This window comes from Lutjanus erythropterus, chromosome 1 (genome assembly GCF_056507025.1).
Source record: "Lutjanus erythropterus isolate fLutEry1 chromosome 1, fLutEry1.hap2, whole genome shotgun sequence".
Lineage (NCBI taxonomy): Eukaryota > Metazoa > Chordata > Actinopteri > Lutjaniformes > Lutjanidae > Lutjanus > Lutjanus erythropterus.
The window spans coordinates 32,341,372-32,363,533 of NC_139317.1; the positions used below are offsets into that span (position 1 = coordinate 32,341,372).

General features: G+C 40.1%; 1 protein-coding gene across 3 annotated transcripts in view; it reads right to left on the bottom strand.

Annotated features, from left to right (window-relative positions):
• myo5aa (myosin VAa) overlaps positions 1-22,162 on the bottom strand; it is a 64,721-nt gene that overhangs the window by 19,256 nt on the left and 23,303 nt on the right. For all 3 annotated transcript variants that reach the window (XM_084720119.1, XM_084720110.1, XM_084720101.1), the window contains exons 3-17: positions 21,558-21,729; positions 20,706-20,850; positions 18,372-18,528; positions 15,493-15,636; positions 11,481-11,562; positions 9,001-9,108; positions 8,626-8,732; positions 8,231-8,496; positions 7,845-7,926; positions 7,610-7,750; positions 5,950-6,075; positions 4,796-4,879; positions 1,151-1,306; positions 438-535; positions 184-270 (exon numbers count right to left, since the gene is read on the bottom strand). In XM_084720119.1, coding sequence (XP_084576245.1) covers positions 184-270; positions 438-535; positions 1,151-1,306; positions 4,796-4,879; positions 5,950-6,075; positions 7,610-7,750; positions 7,845-7,926; positions 8,231-8,496; positions 8,626-8,732; positions 9,001-9,108; positions 11,481-11,562; positions 15,493-15,636; positions 18,372-18,528; positions 20,706-20,850; positions 21,558-21,729 — 1,955 coding nt within the window. The remainder of the gene's footprint in view (positions 1-183; positions 271-437; positions 536-1,150; positions 1,307-4,795; positions 4,880-5,949; positions 6,076-7,609; positions 7,751-7,844; positions 7,927-8,230; positions 8,497-8,625; positions 8,733-9,000; positions 9,109-11,480; positions 11,563-15,492; positions 15,637-18,371; positions 18,529-20,705; positions 20,851-21,557; positions 21,730-22,162) is intronic.

Below are 22,162 nucleotides of genomic sequence, written 5' to 3' on the forward strand. Positions count from 1 at the left end.
ATGTATTCAGACATATTGTATGTACATCAAACTCTCAGCTGAAGGCTGAACTGAACTGAACTGAACTTTGTATTTGCCTGCTGCTGGGCAGTTTTTAAAATCATTTCAGCACACAATACATGACAAACAAACATGACAGAGTCTATGGGAATCAGTAACAGTGTTGCAGAGATGCATCAGTACCTGGATGGGAAACCAGCAGCAGAGATTCGGATGGTCTCCAGGACACCGCAGGCTCTGAGCTGCTGCACTGCACGCTTGGGATCAAACCTGCCAGCAACATATACTCACAGTCAATACAGCCACCACGAATCACATCTGAGCTACAATGGTGGTTTTGAGAATATCAACACGCAAAAAAAAGAATAAAAGCAAGCACATCATAATGTTTCAGAATAACTTTGTGCTTCATGATAAACTGAGAGGAGACAACTCACGAGAAGGCCAGCTTGAAGTCGTTGGGTTTGATGCAGCGTACATAGTGCGGAGTCGTTGCATTCAAAGTCTCCATCAGCATTTGCAAAGAGTTACGGAACTACAAGAGAAGACCACCACCACCACCACCATCATCATTTATTCTATAGTTTCGAACTTGGGTGAGGGTGTAAAAAGCTGCTTTGCATAATTATCATTACGGTCACATGCTGTTGTTTGTAGCATTATAATCAATTTAAAAACAATGCAACAGATAATGTACTTCAAACCTACAGAGTGAATTAAGAAATAATTGAAGTAACACTTTCCATGATGGCTATGTCTATAATGTTTTATAAACATAATCATAACACATTATACTGTGTTTATAGCAATGTATATATTATAATTACAAGCACTCCTAAATATTTATAATGCTTTATAATAATAACCACAACACATTATATAATGACTCTCAAAATCTACTAAATTTTTTTGATTATTTCCTAATTTTTGTATAGCTTCAACTGACAACTGGTAGTGATAAAAACAAACAATTGACAATGAATTTAGAGTAAAAAATGCATGTGATTAAACAGGACAAACAATGCACTTTCAATCTGATCTGATATCTTCTAAAATGCATGTTCTCACTTTATGCTGTTAGATTGAATTGCATTAGTGTGTGGCTTTGTAAGAGCATCAGACCAAACACTGGAGAGAGAAATAAATGAACCTGGCAGCCGACAGTCTTCTTGTGCTCCTTGCTGCTCTTCTCTCGGCTCTTGTCAGGTTTGATGCTGAGGCGGGTCCGGCCTCCAGTGCCAGGAACCTGACCAGTGGGGCTGGTAGCTTTCTCCTCGTCCTGGAAGAGCTCCACCAGCAGGTCAAACTGGAAAGAGCAGCAGCCCACTTATAGTCAGACAGAGAACAGCTGATGGCTGCATTAAACACTGCAGGCAATACTGACTTAATGAGAACTAAGTTGACGACAAAGCGTTTCACTCTGGATAAACTGTCCAATTAAGCTTCAGTGCAACTACAGTACATATTTATGAGACAAATTGTCCCATAGTCTCTTTTTCTTGTACAGCATGCAGATAGATTCTCTTACTTACTGCGTAGAGCCGAACAAAGCACAACTACAGCTTTAATTTGAGCATTTGCCAACAAGCCTTCATAATTTGACTTAGAGTGTTGAAAACCATGATGTTGATGACTTCATTTTTAAATTTATAAGATTCAAATACAAGTTGAGCAATTAGGTGTAGGGACAGTTTGAAATGAGAGCTAATTGATCAACTATTTCACACAAAAATGAGTCAGTAGATATCACTTGATTTGTTGATTAGCGTTGGTTAAACTCATTCAGAGTCAAAGAGATGTCTTAATGTTATGAAAAGATAATAAAAATAATGAAAGGTTATGCTTTATCATATATGACAATATGCAGAAGCCATATATGACATATTTTGTCATAATGTTATGACAGAAATATCATGTAAGATGTATGGCCTTTAGTAAAGCACACACACACACGCACATCAGTCGTTTCATATAACACAAAGGTTATATGAGGAGGATTCTGTGTTATGTGTGCAGCTTTAGGTCCTCCTGCTGTGCTCCTAGCGTTGCCATGCTGCTTCTCTCGCCAGCGTCATTAAAGCAGGACAGCCGCGGCCACAGAGGCTTTACGTGCTGCTTGCTCTCAGCGTCACACTGAAAACATAAAAATACCCTCCTTCTTTTGTCCCTTGTTTTTATGTCCAACCCTGCTTTTCTCCTCCCACCCAGAGTGCCTTTAGTGCTCCCCATGCAGCAAACAAAGGCACACAACACACACACAACTTCCATCTCCCCAGTGCTGTTAAAGTGATAAGAACTACAGAGAGAAACAGACAGAGAGACAGGGAAGGAGGAAAAAAGGAGCTACAGGCGGACCAGCGTTGTAAGAATGCCTCTGTTTACCTTCTGCTGGCAGGGAAGGGTTGTCATGATGAGGACAGAACCAAACATACATGGACAACATATGGAGACACAGTGACAAAACAAACACAATAACATTAAAAGGAAAGGTTACCCAAAAGGTCAAAATCATTGTTACCCCCATCAAAAACTACAATACACATCTATGATTCACACCGAAAAGTGAATAAAACCAGGCGGATGATGATGAAGCTGAAAGGGATGGAAGGAACATAATAATGATTTATGTAGTGCATTTCCACTGAATTCCAAGACCTGCATGAGGTACAAAAGGTTGGATGTCTGTGGTTGGAAGATAGCCACATTTTGGAATTTTATCTGTTGTTATTTTGATCACATCCCTGGGTTGCAATGCATCATGGGATATGACTGGATCAGGCATTTCTTGAGTGCACTGTATTGATTAGACTAGCAAGCCGACGTCGGCATGAATGCGAGACTTCTGTGAGTCTCATGGGTCCCAGTGCAGTTTCGAGCAATGAAGGTGCTGCGGAACGCTGGACTTTTTAACTGTATACTTCTGTTTTATTCAACCTGGGTCTCCTTTTCAAAGTTTTGGGAAAATGCTAAGATTTGGAATAGTTGTGAACCTGCTGTCCAGTGTAGAAAGACACATGAGTGGTCAGATGATTGCAAGTTTTAAACAAAATAAGAACCAAGCTGTGCTAAAAAAGATTTTTCTTTTAACTTCATTTATAATTGAAGTACTATCAACAGCAGCATCTTCAGAAAACCAGACTGTCCAGTGAGATGGTATTTTGTGTGTCAGGCTGCATTTCTGAGGGCAGACATGTCAACCCGAGACCTTTCTCTGTTCAGAAATATTAAAAATCATAAAAAACAGAGCTAGCCCCATGCCCCCTTTTTTTTTAATTTTGCATATTAATGTGTTACACGACGTTGCAATGAAAACAGTTAGCTGCTAAATGTTTCTAAACTAATTTGTCGGTCATTCTCTCTGTGTTGCGGAAGTTTAAGGTTTTATGGGTGAAGGCAGCTGCAGAAAATAAAATGAGGAAGTACGAGATAAATTAGTTCAACAGGGTCTGGCTTGTAAAAAGGAAACACTTTCAAGTTCAGTTTCTTCCTCTTTAATTGACATTTTACAGATGTGCTCCTAATGGTGGTGTACGGACAGCCCACACATCATCATACACACATTTGTACACACACACACGCGCGCACACGCGCGCGCACACACACACACACACACACTGAATGATGGGATAAGCTTGGCAGAGAAGTTAGACTACTTAATAAACTTAATTAGGCTAAATCTTATTAAGAGCTCATTGCCCTTTAATCCCAATTGTTTGAGTCTCACTGATTTCCATGGCAACGGTCAGCCGATACGCCCATGAATCTGTGTGTGTGTTAATTGGTGGTGTTAGAGGTTAGAGCAGACAGTACTTCAGCCCTTACCCCATTCTGCTCTTGCTGAAGTCTATAAAAGAACAGTCGAAGGTCACTGTGAGCATCTCGGACAAACACGCTGTCATCATAGTCTGTGACTGTGTGTGTGTGTGTGTGTGTGTGTGTGGAGCCACAAGAGCAATGAGGATTTAAAGGCTTAGGCCGCTCCTTTTGACCCAACACAGTTTTACACACTGATCCTAAACCAAGACTAACACACACGCACACACGTGATTTTAATTTGGTGTGATCTGACTGATTTAGTTTCAATAGCATGTGTATATATGTGTGGGTGGCTTTAAAGTTCAATGGCATTTTGTTCCCAAATCAATTTAAACTCTTAAAACAATTATTAATAGCCAAAAAATTGCAGGACATGGTACCATGTTAAAAATCGTTGTGATTTCCCTGTTTGATACAACTGGCGAATGTTGCTGTAAAAGACCCTTTTGTGTGCAGTGTGCTGCTGCATTAGGCCAGACTGTAAACTCGGATACGTCTGCATTCTTTCCTTTATTACATTACGCTGCATTTATTTAGGCTTAGTCATGCTTCTCTGCAAGTCATTAAATATATATTTGGACAAACTAGAAAGTGCAATATGTCGTGAAATATTAATGAATCACAGTCATATTAATCCTCTTTGGGTCATCTCATTATGTGTATGTGAGTGTGTTAAGCTTTGTCTGTTATGTATAAATAAAGCCTTAAACCTCTCTGACCCTGAATCTCCTGTCTTCACTGCTGGTATCAACACTGTCTCCACATGGCCAGTGGAGGGCGCTGCTCCCCTGAGCCTTCAGTAAACAATAGAGCAGGTGCCACAGCTCTCCATGGCTCTCCAGGCTTTGGGGCTTTGATCTCAGTGGACACGACATAGTGCTTTGAGTTGTACACTGACGCATTCAAATGCAGAAAATTCTTCTGTTTTTGACCAACTGTACATCAGTGTAATATAGATGTCTGTGTTTGTGCTCCTCACCTTGCTGGCCTTCAGCACATTGATCTGTTCTTCATTCACTGTGTCCTTGTTCTTCTCCAGGAAACCTTCACACTGGTATTCCACCTGCTCGACGACGACACAGCACAGCTTGTGTTACCACTGTGAGGATGTTTCAAGAACCTACCAACCCATCCCACCAGGCAGTCATACCCTCAGTCCCACCCCAGCAGGCTACAACTGACAAATACAACTAAGAAGATTAATAACAATGGGAATAATAAAAGAAATTGCACAAAGGTGTGTGATGAATAAAAAAAACCAACAACAACAAAAAAAAACAGCTGCTTGAGAGAGAGCACTATGAATCACTCCAATTTGTTATTTCAGTAAAAATACTGAAGTAAGATATTAACAAGGCCTATAATTTACTAAACTCAGCCTTCTCCCCTGGAAGGTAAATTTAATCATCTTTAGTTAAAGATGAAACTGACATCCTTCAGCCACCTGGCATAGGTAGGGCTGTATTACTAATCACATTGCTGCAGGTGTTAACAAATAATCTGACCACAGTCTTCAAATTAAGGATTAATTCAAGTGAAATGTTTTCATCTCTTTGTTTTAAGTCAAACTGAGGTGACCACTGACAGTTCTAAGGCAGTAAACAGTAAAGTCTTCCCAGGAGCTCTAAAACACCTTATGCAACTTTCTTTAAATACATCAACATCAATCTTTGCAAATGTTTGGTTCAAAACGTTTCCATGAATCCCATTTTAATATCAGTGGACCCTCCTGGGGAAGCCTGCATTAGTCCTTGACCCGTTTATCTGTAACCTTATAGTGACGATCTAAAAACAGACATGGAAAAAAAACACTGTATCACATGGCACTTCATTACTGCATATGAGATCTATTGCACTAAAGTGGAGGCACACATATTCTCTCTAAACATTTTCTTAACAGGTTTTTTTTGTGTGAAAACAATCATCCCTCCTGCAGCTATCCTAAAAATATCTTACACAGGCACTGCAGCAGCTACCGCAGCCAATCTGTCCCTTAATGTTGTCTATTGAGCTAAAAAGGCACTTCAAACTGCTACCTGCCACGTCATCACTTTTGTAGCTGAATAAGGAACAAAATATGAATTAAAAACTTCCAATCAGACATGTGGCAAACATAATGTCAGTCAAACCCACCTTGTCGGCAAAATGCTGGATGATGAAGGCGCGGTTGGACATACGTGGCTTCTCGAAGAGGGAGCAGGTCTTTAGGTGGGTGTTGTAGAGTTTCTGAGCCCATGAATCATCCGAACCTTTAGGCATCTGGAGAAAGAAAGTGAGAAGACACAGTGGAAACCATCAATAAGAAAACATCTATGTAATAATCGGCTTATAGATACACTGATAAAAACGCAAGTATTTCATGGCCCTGCAGACTAAATTAGATATCAAGGGTACTTTTTCTGGTTACACAGTGTATGGGGACACTTTCTTTCAAATATTTCTTTGCTAAGAAGTCAAACCAAATGTCCTCTTAGTGTTTGCGTTACCCTGCAGTAATGTGGACCACCTCAAATGTCAACAACTTGTAAAATGACCTTGCAGTGGTTCAGAGCCACAGAGAGATTAGTCGGCATTGTTAGTGAGCTGGCTGAGCTGTGAAAGTGTGTAGATTGTACAGATACAAGCTCTGTCTTTAGTGCAAACAGAGTATCGCCTCAGATACCTCATCTAGTTAAGCCCAGTAATTCTGCAAAATATATGTAAAACATTTACAGCAAAATAAAAACTGTGAATCAAATGCAAAAATCAGTTTCAGTCTGCAAAGACAGAAGAAGAACAGCACAGCTTTCATGTCTCTGGTCACTGTTTCATGCTGGTTTCCTTCCTGTAGGTGAACTCTGATGTGACTACGTGTGTAGGTGTTGGAGACTCGGGTCTAGTGTGTCGTGGGAGGTACTGACAGCTCCACTGTCTAAAAAATAAACGTAAAGCAGAATGTGGGTGTTCAACCACAACCCGCAAGCCTCAATATGCAGCTCAATATGCAGCAGAGACTCATTTCACTTTTCCTGCTTGTTTTTTTTTTTTTTTTTTTTTTTTTAAGATTATTTTTTGGGCTTTTGCCTTTATTTGGATAGGATAGGGACAGCTGAAGATATGACAGGAAAGGGGGCAGAGAGAGGGGGAATGACATGCAGTAAATGGGCCACAGGCGGGAATCAAACCAGCGACCGCTGCAGAGGACCAACAGCCTCAGTACATGGGGCGAACGCTCTACCAATTGAACTATGGGAGCACCCTTGTTTACATTTTTGAGAAACTTTTATACCACCGACAGTATTCACAAATTATTAAGTCTTATGTAATTGTTTATTCTTTATTCTCTTGTGAATTAATGTAGATTTGTGAGACACAGATTAAAGGTTGAAGACCAAATCCAGAACTGTGCCAAGAGAGATCTGGCTATTGATTTTTAAACAATCACCAGCTAAATTAGGCTCTGTGTCACTTTTATGCCACTGTGAAAAATGGAAAATGTGATTTCTGCAATTATGTTGGACTGTGTGCAGGGCTAGACCGGTACATCAATGATCAGCCAATGCTGAGGTCTGCTAAAAGATCCAGAGTTCATCACTAGCAAGGTAGTTTTTAATTTCCTTCCAAAGTGGACCATAAATAAATACATGTTAATCATCACTCCAAATCTTTAAACGTGCTTTCTATATTGTGTCTCTATGTTGCTAAATGTCACTGAAGAACTACATTACATGGCAGAAGAATGATTATTTGTTACCAATAAATTATTGCTTTTGTGTTGCTGTGTGTTTATTTTATGAAACGATAAAAACGATACCTTGCACTCCTCATCCAGCAGGTCCAGGATTCCCATCTTGGCCTCTATGAGGTTTATGCAGGGCTGATTGTCATAAAAGTCGATCAGAGTCCAGGGGATCTGCTCCTTCATGTACTCCTCCTGCTCCAGCTTGAACACATGCTGCACACACACAGGTAGGGATTAAGCTATACGTGTATGAAACAATTAAAAATACATAATGTGCAATCCATCAGATAAAAATCATGCTGCTCACCATGTTGAACTGCTGCTGGAGTTTCTCATTGGCATAGTTGATACAGAACTGCTCAAAACTGTTGATCTCAAATGTCTCAAACCTTGAGAGGAGGAACAGAGGGGTCAAACGACTGGAAAACATTGACTGCAAGTTAAAACTTGGCTCAGTTAAATTATCTAATTTAAACTTGGGCAAATAATCTCTGTTGCCTTTGTTTCACATATTTCCAACAATGATATTCTTTATGTGACGACAGTACACTTGTGGGACAGTCAGTGCAACTTACTTCACTTTATACTGTATTTAACCATGGTGCACAATGAAACATCTATTACTAAATCCAGACAAATGAATGACATATAAAGGCTCAGATTGACGAGTTGTTGATGAATGCACAGACGTACCCGTAGATGTCGAGAACACCAATGAAGGAGTGCTGTTTGACGTTGGTGATCAGGGCTTTATTAACATGCTCCACAATCCAGTTGAAGAGCTTGGCGTAGATATGTTTGGACAGTGCATCACGGGCATTGGTGGCCTGCAGGCGGGGGAGGGGCTTGACGTACGTCTCTGTGGCTGTCTTCAGCTTCCTGTGGCACAGCCACTGAGACATGTCCTGGTAAGTCACACCTACCAACTCACAGAACGCCATCAGGTGGCGATTGTTGGGCTATGGCAAGAGAAAGAGATTTGAATTTTTATCAGAAGAAACCCAATATGACATCAGCTATGAAAAAGTCAGCTATGTCTCTCTCAGATAGACATAAAAATGTTAAATTATATATTATATTATCCTCACAGGAATTACGCTGCTGTCTGAGTCTCTGTCCTTTATCTCCACATTTCCCAGATGAAGAATAGCAGCCAAAACCTTGAACAAGCCCATCTGATAGGATTCATTAATACCTGCAGAGGAAAAACACACAGACACACACTCTGGTTATTACGGAGTTGTGACCCACAAAACTATGGCCATCCTGAACCTCTATTAATATCTTTAAACTATCCCCAAATTCAAAAAGCAAGACAGACAGATCCAGCAGTCATGATTTCTCTTTTAAGATACACTGGACCAGCGGCTTACAATTTGTGCATCCAGACAGATTTGATTGTGTATTTATTTATTTATTTATTTATAGATAGATAGATAGTTATGTGAGGGTGTGCATGTTACCGAGCAGTGTGAAGGCATTGCGAGTGGTGGAAAGCTCCTTGGTGTCGTCCACGCCATCAATAACAGGGCTGCGGCCCTGCCTGGTGTATAAGAAGTCGTTTGCGCTGCCTGAGTGGAGAGACGGAGAGAATAAATCAATTCAGAAAACATGCAGTACGTGCAGTTTTACATTGTGCAACATGGGCTCAACTGTGCGATCACAGCATCCTCCTTTATCACGTAGAGCTGCTTTTGAAAAAACATGTTTTTGACTTAAAGTTCCCCTCCAGACATTTTTTAAACTCGGCTGTGATCACATAAAAAGTAAAAGAAAAATTCACAGCTACTCTATTTCCTTGCGCTAACCTTGCGCCCCGCTCATCACTGCTGCTTGCACTAGGTTGACCGGCAAAACAGCAGTCTGTATTAAGATGGCTAACGTTAGCATTAGAGGAAACATCAGATACATAAGATTCATACACTAAAATCAGAGACTAGCATCAACATATCAAAATGCTTTACTTGATTACTTATAACTTATCAGCTTATAACTGGCAGTGGCTGAACCAGTTAATGCTAACTCTGTGTTTGTGTACGGACAAGTCTGTTCTGCGCTGGAGTTCTTCTTCTTCTGCATTTGAATATTTGACAGTGACTGGCTTTCGAATCTGTTACGTACCAAATCAGGCTTGCCCTCTAGTGACAAACTTTGTGCAGATACAAATCAGTAGAGGATATATTTTAGGGGACATAAACATAAGAAAAACAAAATTTTGAGAGAAGGGGATCTTTAAGAAATAAAATAGTTCTTTTGGCAAGAAAAGGAAAATAGTTGACTAGGAGCTACCTGTAAAACAAAGGCTGGATCATTCTCAGTCGGTGCTCCCTGTATGCTTGCAACTAAGCATAGCAACAATCCTGGTTTGTTGTGGTTACGCTGAACTGCCAAGTAAACTAAATACATGCACCATGGTGGCAAAAAGAAGTTCAAAGTAAGTATGCTAATGATTCATCATTAATCAATTATTTTCCGCTAAGACTTTAAGCAATAAAAAATGCATTTATATATAATTTAACTACAGTATAGAAATAGCAGTAATTGTGCCTCATTTGACTTAAACTTCAACTGAAAAAAGAGAACTGAACAAGAATGAAAATTAAAATGACAAAAAAGAGGAAAAACATGCATTTAACAAAAAATCTTATTAATCATTAATTATTATTCTATTAATAGTTTTCAGTTATTGGTTAAGGAAAATTTGGAACCCTAGTTCAAAGTCAGAAGTTAGAGGTTTTTCTATGTGGTCATGGATTAAAGAAAATAAAGCACTGCAAGGTTTCCCTGAAAATAATACACCTACAATTCCTACAGTTGGTTCATTCATTGTCCCTTACTTCAGTGTGGGTGGAAATGTTGTTTATCAGCACAGAAATCAAACTGCCAAACCGTGATTCACTCACAGTGATATGAATTCTCAAAACAGCCTCAGATCCACAGAGAGACAGACATCATATCATGACTCTGCAGATGGTTCAGGGTTCTTAGAAAAGAGCAAAATCAAGAGCACTTCTGTGTAAGAATGATGTTAGCTCAACTTTCTCACAAGCAGTTTCTTTATATGCACATTACACTGAATTAAGGCATGGCGTGTTGCCTGGCAACGGGAGCCACTGACACGACTGTGACAACCACTCCATTTACTGAGCCAGGAAGTCAGCAGGAGAGGAAAAGACAGCAGCTGTGTGTGTGTGTGTGTGTGTGTGTGTGTGTGTGTGTGTGTGTGTGAGAGAGAGAGAGGGAGAGAGAGAGAGAGAGAGAGAGTGCCAACTGAGTGGCTTTAAGTGACAGTGCCAGAAGCGTGTGTGTGCCATGACTAGGACGAGCAGGTGCAGGTCCACAGTGGGAGCGCTCTGTATGAGAGCCTGTTCAACCACAGAGTCAATGACTTTAAAACGTCTAAACTGACAAATACATCTGATATCCAACAGCGCTCTTAAGACAAATCACTGTGGTTTATTTATTTATTTATTTTTGGAGACATGGAGGGAGGAAATAATCTTTATATATGAATTTGATTGTGGGACGGGTTCAGGATCGGTTTCAGTAGATTTTACAGTTAGAAGTGGTGCCAATTTGGGTAAATCGATTGTGAAAAAAACGGCAATTACACTTTAATTATTTGTTGTTTGGCTGAGCCGATGAGTCACTGAGCTGATGGATTTTCAGTGTTATCTGCTGACACAGGGCTCTTTCATTCAGTTACTCTGTGTTCACTGCTGATTTGGAATCACTGTAGCTAATGTATCTGCCAAGTGCTCGAGGTCAGACAATATTCATACCAGTCTGTGTACTACAGCACACTTTACCACTATGAACAACATGAAAGTGAAGACTTGTTCCTTCTGTTGCAAAAAAAAAAGAGCTGATTAAAAACTACTGTTTTTGCAGTAGCTCAAAGGTCATCTGTGCAGTTCTGTATGAATGTGTTCATAAGACTTACTCAGCTTCAGAATCTTGAACTCAGGCAGATGAGATGATGCACAGAGCTGATAGAAGATATGATAATTCCTCTCCTCGTCAGCCTGGAAAAAAGTATGAACAAAATATAATGTACATTTATACCTACAGCATGCTCCGTTTACTCAAATATATCACATAAATGGTATTAATCCACACAGATTCAGTTCTAATCACGAGCCTTTTTCAGCCTACATTCATGCATGAAAAAATCAACTAGCTGTGTTTCCATATGAAGTAGCCAGAACTTTTAGTCAAGAAACTAAAAGGTTACTTCAGCCCATTGTGGTAAGCATTTCCATTGTGGTCTAAAGACCCAAGGAGTTTAGGCAAATTATTCCACTGAAAAAAGCAAATGCAGTAGTTTTTTAGGTCCCTTTTGCATGTTACTATACACTGAGGATGATGCTATATATGGATTTCATCCTCAGCATTCATGCTTAATAAGGCCTGGGCGTCACTGTCAGTCCATCTGTTGTATGCTTTCTTCTGTTATTCCATGTTGTTGTGTCGAAGCACAACAAAAAAGAAACTTTTTTTTTAAATGGCAGCTGATATAAAATGCTGCAAGTACACAAGAAATGCCTGCCCGGTGGTAAAATAATGTCCCTGGAGTTTCTCCAAAGGTTACCAGTCCCTGAGGACGGCTCCTGCAATGGAAACGCAGCTTGTGTCTGCGCATATGTACAATCATATAATCATACAGTATGTGCTTTAACATACACAGTATACATTCTTCTGTGTTACAATATACAGGTTGACAGGTTAACATATGGAAGCACCACTGGAGCAGTTGGTGATTTAATGCCTGGCTTGAGGGCATGTCAACAGATATTATTCCGGCAAATGAGAATATTCCATGTTGATTCCCTACAAACACAACACAAGATGTGGCCCATCTGTGCATATATTCACATGATGAGGTCCTACCTGCTATATCATACAGTAAATGGGCATAAATAACACAACTGACTAATGACTTCGAGTGTTTGTACAATGAGAAACATCTGGATCTACAGATTCATCAGTGTGCTGTAAAGCTAGAAACAAAAGTCTAACCTGTGTTCTACATTGGTGCTACTACACCTGAACACAGAATTCAAACACACACACACACACGCCTATAAATGGGTGGGACTGCTGAAGGCAAGAATGTGAAAAATCTAAGTGTGAAGTGATTGCATTTTTATGCCAACATCCTCATTCCCCAACAGCACTGTCTATGACAGCAGAGTGTGTGTGTGTGTGCTCTCGTGTGTGCAGAGTTAACATATCCGTCTTTATCTACAGTAGACGTTGCCCTACTGGCTCCACCAGTGAACAAATACACCTGCTGAATATACAATAAAGTTATATAAGAGAAAAAGTAGGCAAATCTTATCTAGTTAGAACTTGAGCAAGTGTGCAAACCAGGAAATATAAAGTGATAAGATCATGAGAAAAAAAAAAAAAAAAATCATTTTTAGGCTTTTATGCTTGTTAAATGTGCTCTGATTTGGCTTTTCTGAGAGTTTGTGGGGGCTGAAGAGAGAGAAAATTTGATTAAAGTATAAAATAAGAAAGAAAGATAAAGATAAGGATCATTATGTAGAGAATAAAGTCTTTGATACTGAGGAGGTTGAGAGAGAGTGGGAAGAGGAAAGGAGCACCTCCTTGCCTCCTTGCCGTAACTCAGTGTGACAGATGGATTGTTGGGTTTGGGGTTTACTTTGTTTCCTCATCCTTGTCTTTGTGGAGAAGGAAGTTACTGCTGCATTCTTCTTCTGCTCTGAAGGGCACCAAGGCCAGACTGACAGTTAGTGTTGGTTGAGTTTTTTAACAACTCCAACTGAACAAAGTGTGTGTGTGTGTGTGTGTGTGTGTGTGTATGTGTGTGTGTGTGTGTGTGTGTGTGTGTGTGTGTGTGTGTGTGTGTGTGTGTGTGTGTGTGTGTGTGTTTGTGTGTGTGTGTGTGTGTGTGCGTGCGTGCGTGCGTACCTGTGTGTGTGTCTGGTTGACTGCACTTCTTCATACTTGTGTAAGGACTTCAAGCATAGTATGAGTGCTTAACTTTTCAAAAGTGGGAACACTAAAGGTTTTGACAGGGATTAGCATTGTTGTTGAATTGTGGGTAAAAATAGTAAGGGTCTGTAGAGTTATTTAAAACCTGGGACTCCATACTAGTTAGTCAAAAGTTGAACTAATGACATCATTTGGATAAAAAATATAATGTCTTCAAGAATATAAAGAAAGTCTAGTTTTTAAAATATTTTGGTCAGTTTTGACTTTATTTGATGGTGATAGTAGAGACAGAGACCTGAGTTTTGTTTTTATATGGTAAGTGTTTTAAGGGGATAGTTTGGAGTGGGGTTTCATGAGGTGCTAGTCAATAATCGTATTACCCATATGGCGGTCAGTATGCCCCCATTTTGTAGAAGCAGCAGGAGTACTGGTGTAGGAGGCAAAGCAATGTACTGTACTGTGTGACCAACCAAACTCCATTGGCAAAGTCAGTTATTTTCTTTAATGAACACACGAGTTGCTAGTCTACTGCCTTGATTAGTTACTTTACTTGTGTTATTGTGTGACTTTGGTGTTTCAAAGGGTTAATTCGAATTCACAGAAGTAACTCAATAACACAAACAAACTAACCAATCTAAGCAGTGGTAGAACAGCAACTCCTGTGTTCTGTGAGGTAAAATTACTGGTTTTGCCAAAGGAGTCCGTGAGTGAAAGAGAGAGAGTAAGCATTATTTATCTTATAACAGCAGTCTCACATCACATCATCACGCTGCTTTTACTGGTACTCCTCACTGTTTCTCCACACTGGGAGCGTACCAATCTGCATCTACTGTAGGTAATACACTGATCAAGGAGTGTACCAAGTACCTCATACAACTCACTTCAAATAATCCCAACCATCCCTATAACTACCAGGCCACTGTATGCCCCTGCAACTGGTGTCACAGTGAGACATCTCACTCATAAAATCCAAACACTGGGGTTCTTTTCCTGCATGTCTTCCATCAAATAAAACTTGATACTTCACTATGTGACACAAGACAAACTATTAACTGTTTGTATGTACATGTATGCATGGATATCATGTGTGCAGCAACAGTCAAGTGTGAGTCACTGGAAGTTGACGAACTGAATCATAGTCCCAGTGTGACTGTAGCTGTGTGTTCAGGTTTTGAAGTCGTCTCATCATTACAAATGTGTCTGCTTTTATAATCTGAAGTTTCAGTCAAAGGGGTGGACTTCCCAACACACATTAACACTAATATAAATAAATCTATTTCGACCGTAACATAAAGGTAGTTTTGCTGTAATGCCTGAAGGCAGACTGTCTGTTTCCACATTAATAAGATCCCAGATGTGCTTTTGCAGTACATAATAATATAACATACAGTGAGCTATAATTTTTAGATTTTGGCTACCCTACCGTACCTCATTCTGATTGCGGCCAACAAACCCTTGAATGTGTCACAGTACATTATGGCTGTTGTACATGGTGTAAATCCATTAGTGCTGACTCATACATCAGAAACACCTCCAATGTTGAGGAATGTCAAGGAATGACAAATCACAGACGATACTTAACAAATTAAATCATCTTTTGCCTGTAAGGTCAGCTAAAGGACTGTGTGTATTCATGAACAACACGTTCAGGAACAAGGACGCTACAGCAGGAATGAAATTTACTATCAGGGAAACAAGTAGTATGACTAAAGGACACAATGCCAGGGTGACTTTAGGCTGACAAACTCCAAAAAAGTGATTGCTACATGACATAAAGCTGAATGTGTTGTGAGTCATGTCAGTTTAAGAGTCCAGTTGAGAACAAAATGCTGGACTGTATAAAGGTTAACTGTGTGCATGTGTGTGTGTGATGTCTGAGTGAGGGGTAATAGACTGTAATGAGTAAAGTAATGAGTGCGAGTCAATGGAATATCAAGCAAACAAAACACTTCATGTGAATTCATGCGAGCCTGAATGTGCATTTGTGAGCTCACCTGAAACACCACTCGTGATTTTTCCAGCAGATATGTTCTCATGTTGGCGCCGATGATCCTGTAGCGGTTGTCAAAGCCGATCTCGATGTATTTCCCAAAACGACTGCTATTATCATTTCGGGTGGTCTTTGCATTTCCAATGGCCTGTGGGTGACAGAAGAACAGCAAAATGAAGAAACAGATGAAACGTATTGTGGTGATGGTATTTAAATTTAGATAGCGCAGATGGTGCTGCAGCACATTTTCAATTAAACACCATTTGGCCTTAAGTCGACTGTGCAGTAACAGTAGTTCTGATTGTCCCAGGATAACACAACGGCAGAATGAAAGGGAAATTTTACTGCAGTTATTGTTACTATGGTGAAGCAGAAAGTACAAGGAGGCAACAAAGTACCAACGGTATCATCACAGAGAAGGTATTTTCATAGCTAATATGGCTTTTCTGCATTTTGGAAATTACACTTTCAAGGTTCCCACTCTTTCACTCGTTCCCACTTCAGTGATAATCTAGCTGGTATGACAGGCAGGTATTGTAGGTACATGTTTCTCTCTGTGGATGGAAAATTTAGGAGTACACAGGCCAGGGCAGTCACAATTTTCAGATTTTCACTATATGATTATCAGGGCCAAAAGAATTCACAATAATAATATTATCATGACATCGATAGAAAATAATAATAAAAAAAAAGCTATCAGTCAAATTCATCATTAACCTTGACTTAACATTAACTTAATTTTACCTTGCAGAACACAGGTGTTGTTGGTCTGCCGTTTGTGTTACTGTGCGACTAAAACACCAAAGTCACACATTAAAACAAAGAAGCTAACCAATCGAGGCAGCCCGTAGCCTTAAAAAGTCCGCACATAACCCCCTAAAATTGCAGCATGTTGTTATTACAATTCAATTTTTTGCATAGATTGAACAAATACCCCTAGTATTACACTACAATGTGTCAATTAGTTAGAGCTACTGGTCAGGGCATTTCTCATATTCTGTTTTTTTGTTTTTCCGGTTCTTCTGTCAGGATGGCATCAGCAGTTTGAGTCAACTTAACAAGCCCAGACCCAGTAGCCCCAACATATTAGTAGCCAGCTTGTGATGAGTACTGTTGGCTGTTTTAGTAGAGAGCTGAACTAAAAGGCATGAAGGAATCAAGATATGTGGAAATATAACACTGTGCTGGAGAAGACTTGTAATACGGGGATAAAACTTGGCAGCCACAGAGTAACTTTTTGCATTGGGCCATCATTAATGCTGAACCCTGCTGGTAGACACACTCTGTTACTGTTCAATAGAGGAAGGCTAGTCTTTTCCCTTTGTTTACACTATTTAAGCTAAGCTAAGCTAAGCTAAGCAGTTACTGGCAGTAGCTTCCAATTTACCATACAAACATGAGAGTGGTATCAATCGTCTTAATCAATTCTCAAAACTCTCATCAGTTCTATACACCTGATATAAAACTAGTATGAACCAGAAGCTTTCATACTGTGTCTTACAACATGAAGTTAACTTAAGATTACTTGTGTTTCGACCACTTGACTAATCAGTATTTTGTTTGAATGGATTTCTGTTCCTCCACAGAGAAGAGCTGTATATGCTGATGGGAATATCCTGCTGAGCTACTGAACATCAGCAAACAAATCCGCAGTCAGCAGCCACAGTTCAATGTACATGATTGATAAATGACCCTACTAAGAATTGTCAGTAGACGGGTGGGGCTGACACACGCACACACACATCTATCCCAGCTACACAACCAGCGTGTGAGCACACAGGGTTCTTGCTGAGTTAAGGCCAAACACACAGTCTTTCACTGCAGACAAGGAGTCTTTCAGCAGAGCAGGTATTCCAATCTCTGCCTGCATCAGCCAAACACACATAAACACCACGCAAACACACTCTGCCTGGTCACGCACACATTAACACACACACACACTCTCACACACACACCGGCTTTGTAATATCGAAAAGGCTGATGCAACCGTCTACTCTTCATCCAGGCTTAGAGGCTGAAGTGACATCACTGCGACGAAAGAAAGCTTTCTATTCATTCTGTCAGCTTGTCTGTGATTGGCTTGAGGTGAAAGTGGTGGCTGGGAGGACAAGAGTGATGTGTGAGAGGACGGACAGGGTGGGGGATGGCGGGAGGTGGAGGAAGGTGGAGTGGGGGAAGGGGAGGGGGGTAGTGGCATATGGGCACAGAGGAGCTCTCAAACTCCTCCTGTCCATATGACTCCACAGGAAGAAATACAAAGCACACGCACACAGTTAAGAATGAGACCGGTGTTATCACAGCAGAGAGCAGCTTGAGGCCAGAGAGATGCAGAGTGCAGTGGAGAAAGTGAAGAGAGAGGAGTAAGTAAATGCCAGTGGAGAAGAAAGAAAAAGAGCAAGACGAGACATGAGGGGAGGACAAACAGTGTGACATTCAGCCCATATCATTCACAAATCACTAAGGGAATATACTGTAGAGGCAAGGAGCCATAGACTCAAACGTCGATACGCAAACTGCCAGGAAAGGTGATGCAAGACTTTTACTTTGAAGACAAATTCACAGCCACAAAACAGAGCTTTTTCCAGTCTTTCACACCCACTACACATTTCTTATAAATGTTTTAACCTGTAATTTTTTTTTAAGATATGTTAAGTGTTGTAAAAAGTTGCATCATGTAATTTCACATATTCAGTGAGTGGGAAATCAATCTGTCAATCTAAATTGTGATTTTGGAACTACTGGGTTATTAAAACAACAGCACAAATGAGAAAGAAATACTCACAAAAACATGTTCATCATTTGATATTTTAAGAAATGGTCTGGTTTTCTAAAAAACCAAAAGCAATCCAGTATCTTTCTCGGCAGACGGCCTCCAGCCCTCACCTCCATGATGGGGTTGGAAGCCAACACTTTCTCCTCCACATTGGCCTCGCTGGCAGAGCCGCTGACCGTAGCAAAGTATCTCATGGCGTATTTGGCTGATACCGTCTTTCCCGCTCCAGACTCCCCGCTCACGATGATCGACTGGTTCCTCTCATCCCTGAGGGATTGAACAAAAAAACAACATAAGGAAACTGTATTACATCATGTGTGAGTATGATTCTGAGGTCCAATTTTGACCATACGACAATTAAGAAAATGGTCACCAGTCAAGAGCAGCTAATTATTGGCATAAGGGGGTTTCTAGTGTTTGATTGAAGAAATACTGTTCATGTAAACAGCTAATCTGGTTTAAATCCTTACAATTAGAACTTCCAACTTCACTGTTAACATGGATGCTAAATAAAATGATCCTATAAAAGCTGTGCTTACATGCCCCAAAGCATTAATAAGAATATAACTTTTTCGACATGTGCACAATGGTTCTGCTCACTGTGAAGTATCTAATGTGCTGGAAATATGACAGAAGAAGTGGTTCCTACTGCCAACCACCAGGAAACAAAGGAGAAGAAGAGGAAGTGTTCCTGGCAGTAAATTTCGAGATGGACCCGCATCGTATCCTGGGAAGAATACTGGCATTTCTGCTGTTTTTTTTATTAAGTGGTATCTCAGCTGCGCATATGTCTCTTACAATAACTGGGGAGAGGACCTGTATAATGCAACAACAATGTTAAACTTGGAACCCTTTCCTCCACTAAAAACCAGGAGCCAGTGGGTGAAAGCAGAGACTGGTGGAAGAGACATATCACATACTTCCTTGAGGGGCAGACATGGGCAGCCAAAGATAAGGTTAAGGGCGATGCTTGACTGAGATTCGTACTGATCCTTAGGGTTAGGCCTTTGGTAGATACAAAGTGTAAGATGCTTGCACATGAGTGACTGCTTGCACATTATAAGCCTGTGTTCCTTTACATGCTTTAATATCCCAGCAGGCCACCCTCCTCATTATTGCCAGTACTGAGATAAAATCTTGAGGCAACACTGCTTCCTCCTAATGTACTGCACCACCTGTCTTTGGAATAAACTCCCAGCTGCTGGTACAGAAGCTGCTCTGTTGAGATCTTTTCCTCTTCTGAAATTCGCACCAATGACCTTTGAGTCCTTTCATTTTTTCTTATACAGTTTTTCTTTTTCCCCGGATAGAGACCTCTGGCTGTGTCAGTAAGCGTTGCTGTTGCGAGCATGTGAAGCAAACTGACTGTCATACTGGGCTATAGGAATAAATTTAAGCAGTGTTTCACAACAACTTGAGCTGAGTATTCATGAGTGGTGTTCTACTCTATGCCAAGCATCAGCCACACACATAATATTGACTCAAATGATTAATCTCAGTATAGAAAATATTACTAACTTTGTATCCTATTTTCAAATATTTAGTTTTGAAATGTAAAAAATGTACTTCTTAATCACCCCCATACCAGGCAATTTACACTGACTTTTGTACAGATTTTTTAATTTAATGGATTACTTTTAGAGCCCTTAATGTTTCCTCGCTATATATCACATATCAACATTAATATATCATTAATTCGCTGTTTCCTTATGTGCCTTTTTCCAGGTTTTGGCAGGTGGCAAAAGGTTGACCCATTACCACTCAACAGGCTACATTCTTTATTGGAAAGATTTTATGAATATGTAACATTTGTGTATGTAACACTAACCCTAACCCATCATTACACTATTTTCCCTGTTTTTTAACTTCAATTTTACTCTCTTGTGTTTGATGACAGCATGGTCTTTTATCATCTGCATTTGCTTTTATCCTTTGCGTTTTGCTTTTCCCTGTAGCACTTTGCAACTTTGCAAAGAAAAATGCTACACGGCTAAAGTACAACAACAACAACATATAAATGGCCTTTAATATTTGTGCAGCCTTACATTGTGTGCTAAGTCTTCACACATGGAGCAATGCAACTGTATGCTAGTGGTGCTGCTGTAAGTCATACTGGACATACTGAAGGGTAAACATGGTATACAGCACTGTTAGTATACATGTGTATGTTAGTGTCCCAGAGGGGGGCTGAGGGGATCTACTGCTTGGTTCCTGCAGAGAAAAACAGTGTGTGTGTGTGATTAAAAGAGCAAGAAAGAGAGGGAGACAGTGAGAGGGACAGTGAGACCACCATGAGCCTATTTCTGGCTCAGCTTTGACCTACAAACCCGAAGAGAGAGGGAGGGCTGAGCAACAAGGAGACTAGAACCAAGGCTAACACACACACACACACACACACACACACACACACACACACACACACACACACACACACACAAACAAACCTGGCCATCTGTTTGTAAGCCTCCTCTGCCACAGCAAAGATATGTGGGTCCATGTCTCCCATGTTCTGACCACTGTAGGCATTGATGATGTCTGTGCCGTAGATTGGCAGCGTCTCGTACGGGTTGATGGCCACAAGAACGATTCCTACGACGCAGAAGACAAAGGGACACTATGAACCCACCTGCAGTGCTAATCAGGTAACACAGTGAGGGGCAGAAAACAAAAGTCTAACGAAAATAAAGCATGGTGCAAGAATGTGGTGAATGGAGAGTTTCAACAACAAAGAAATGACTATTTGACTGAAGAAAGCAAGATGAGAACTCACTGAAACACATCTTATAATGTGTATCAATGCTTTTGAATGAAGATTTGCTGGAAACAGTAATTTACTATACAATAGTAGTGAATGAATACAGTTTGCAGCTAATGAAGGACTAGTTTTATCAGAGTGTAAACAGTTAATAATCATAGCAAACAGTATTTAAAATGTTGAGTAGATGAATAATAGATGAAGTAATAAATAATGCTTGGTTCAAAGTATAATTACAATAGAGGTTATGGAAGGTCACAGACATCAAGGCTTAACTAATGAACTATCATATCATGATACTGAAACATCATTCAGTTGATTAGCGTGCCATAACAAGATGTGTGCCAGAAAGATGAGTGAGGTTACTATTGTTCTTGGTGACTGTGCTATAAACACAATGAAATCTCATCTGTTCACTGTAGTAGATCATTCAAAAAAGAAGTCTAGAGTTTGAAATGTTGGCTGTTAAGAAGTCGGATTTCTTATCAAAGTGCTGATCATATACCACAGGTTTTCATTAGACAGTTTAAGTCCCACCTACCGCAATAAGTGTAGATGAGCTTGGAGTCGACAAAGCGGACTTTGAGGTTGTGCAGCACGGCCGGCTCGTGGAGGTAGCTGAGCGCTGTGAGGTCATTCTCGCCAACAAGGATGTCGGGGTTTCGCAGGTAAGGCAGATTCTTTGTCTTGGGGTCCAGTGTGTGCTCGATGCTCTGAAGATCAGAACAGGAGTGTTAGCACAGAGATACAGTATACAGCTGGGTGTTTGGACGAATGTAGTAGCTATAGGCAACTGGCTGAGCCAGTTGTACGTACGATGTATGTACATGAGATCGATCATTTTTGGTGACCTCAATTTACGTGTTTTCTTACATATGAATTTCACCAACATTTTACCAAACATGATGCCAGAATAAACAGCAGGGTTTTCTCTTTCATTATAAGACATTATAAGAGAAGTGTTTTTTTTTATTATAAATTATTTTAGTATTTTTTGTATATATTTTACAAATTAAAACTTCCTTGCTCATGGGGATTTTATTAGAATTTATGGCGGCAACTAATGATTATTTTCTTTGATTTGATTAATCTGTTGATTATTTTCTAAATGAATCAAGTAGCTCTTAAGTCTATAAAATGTCAGAA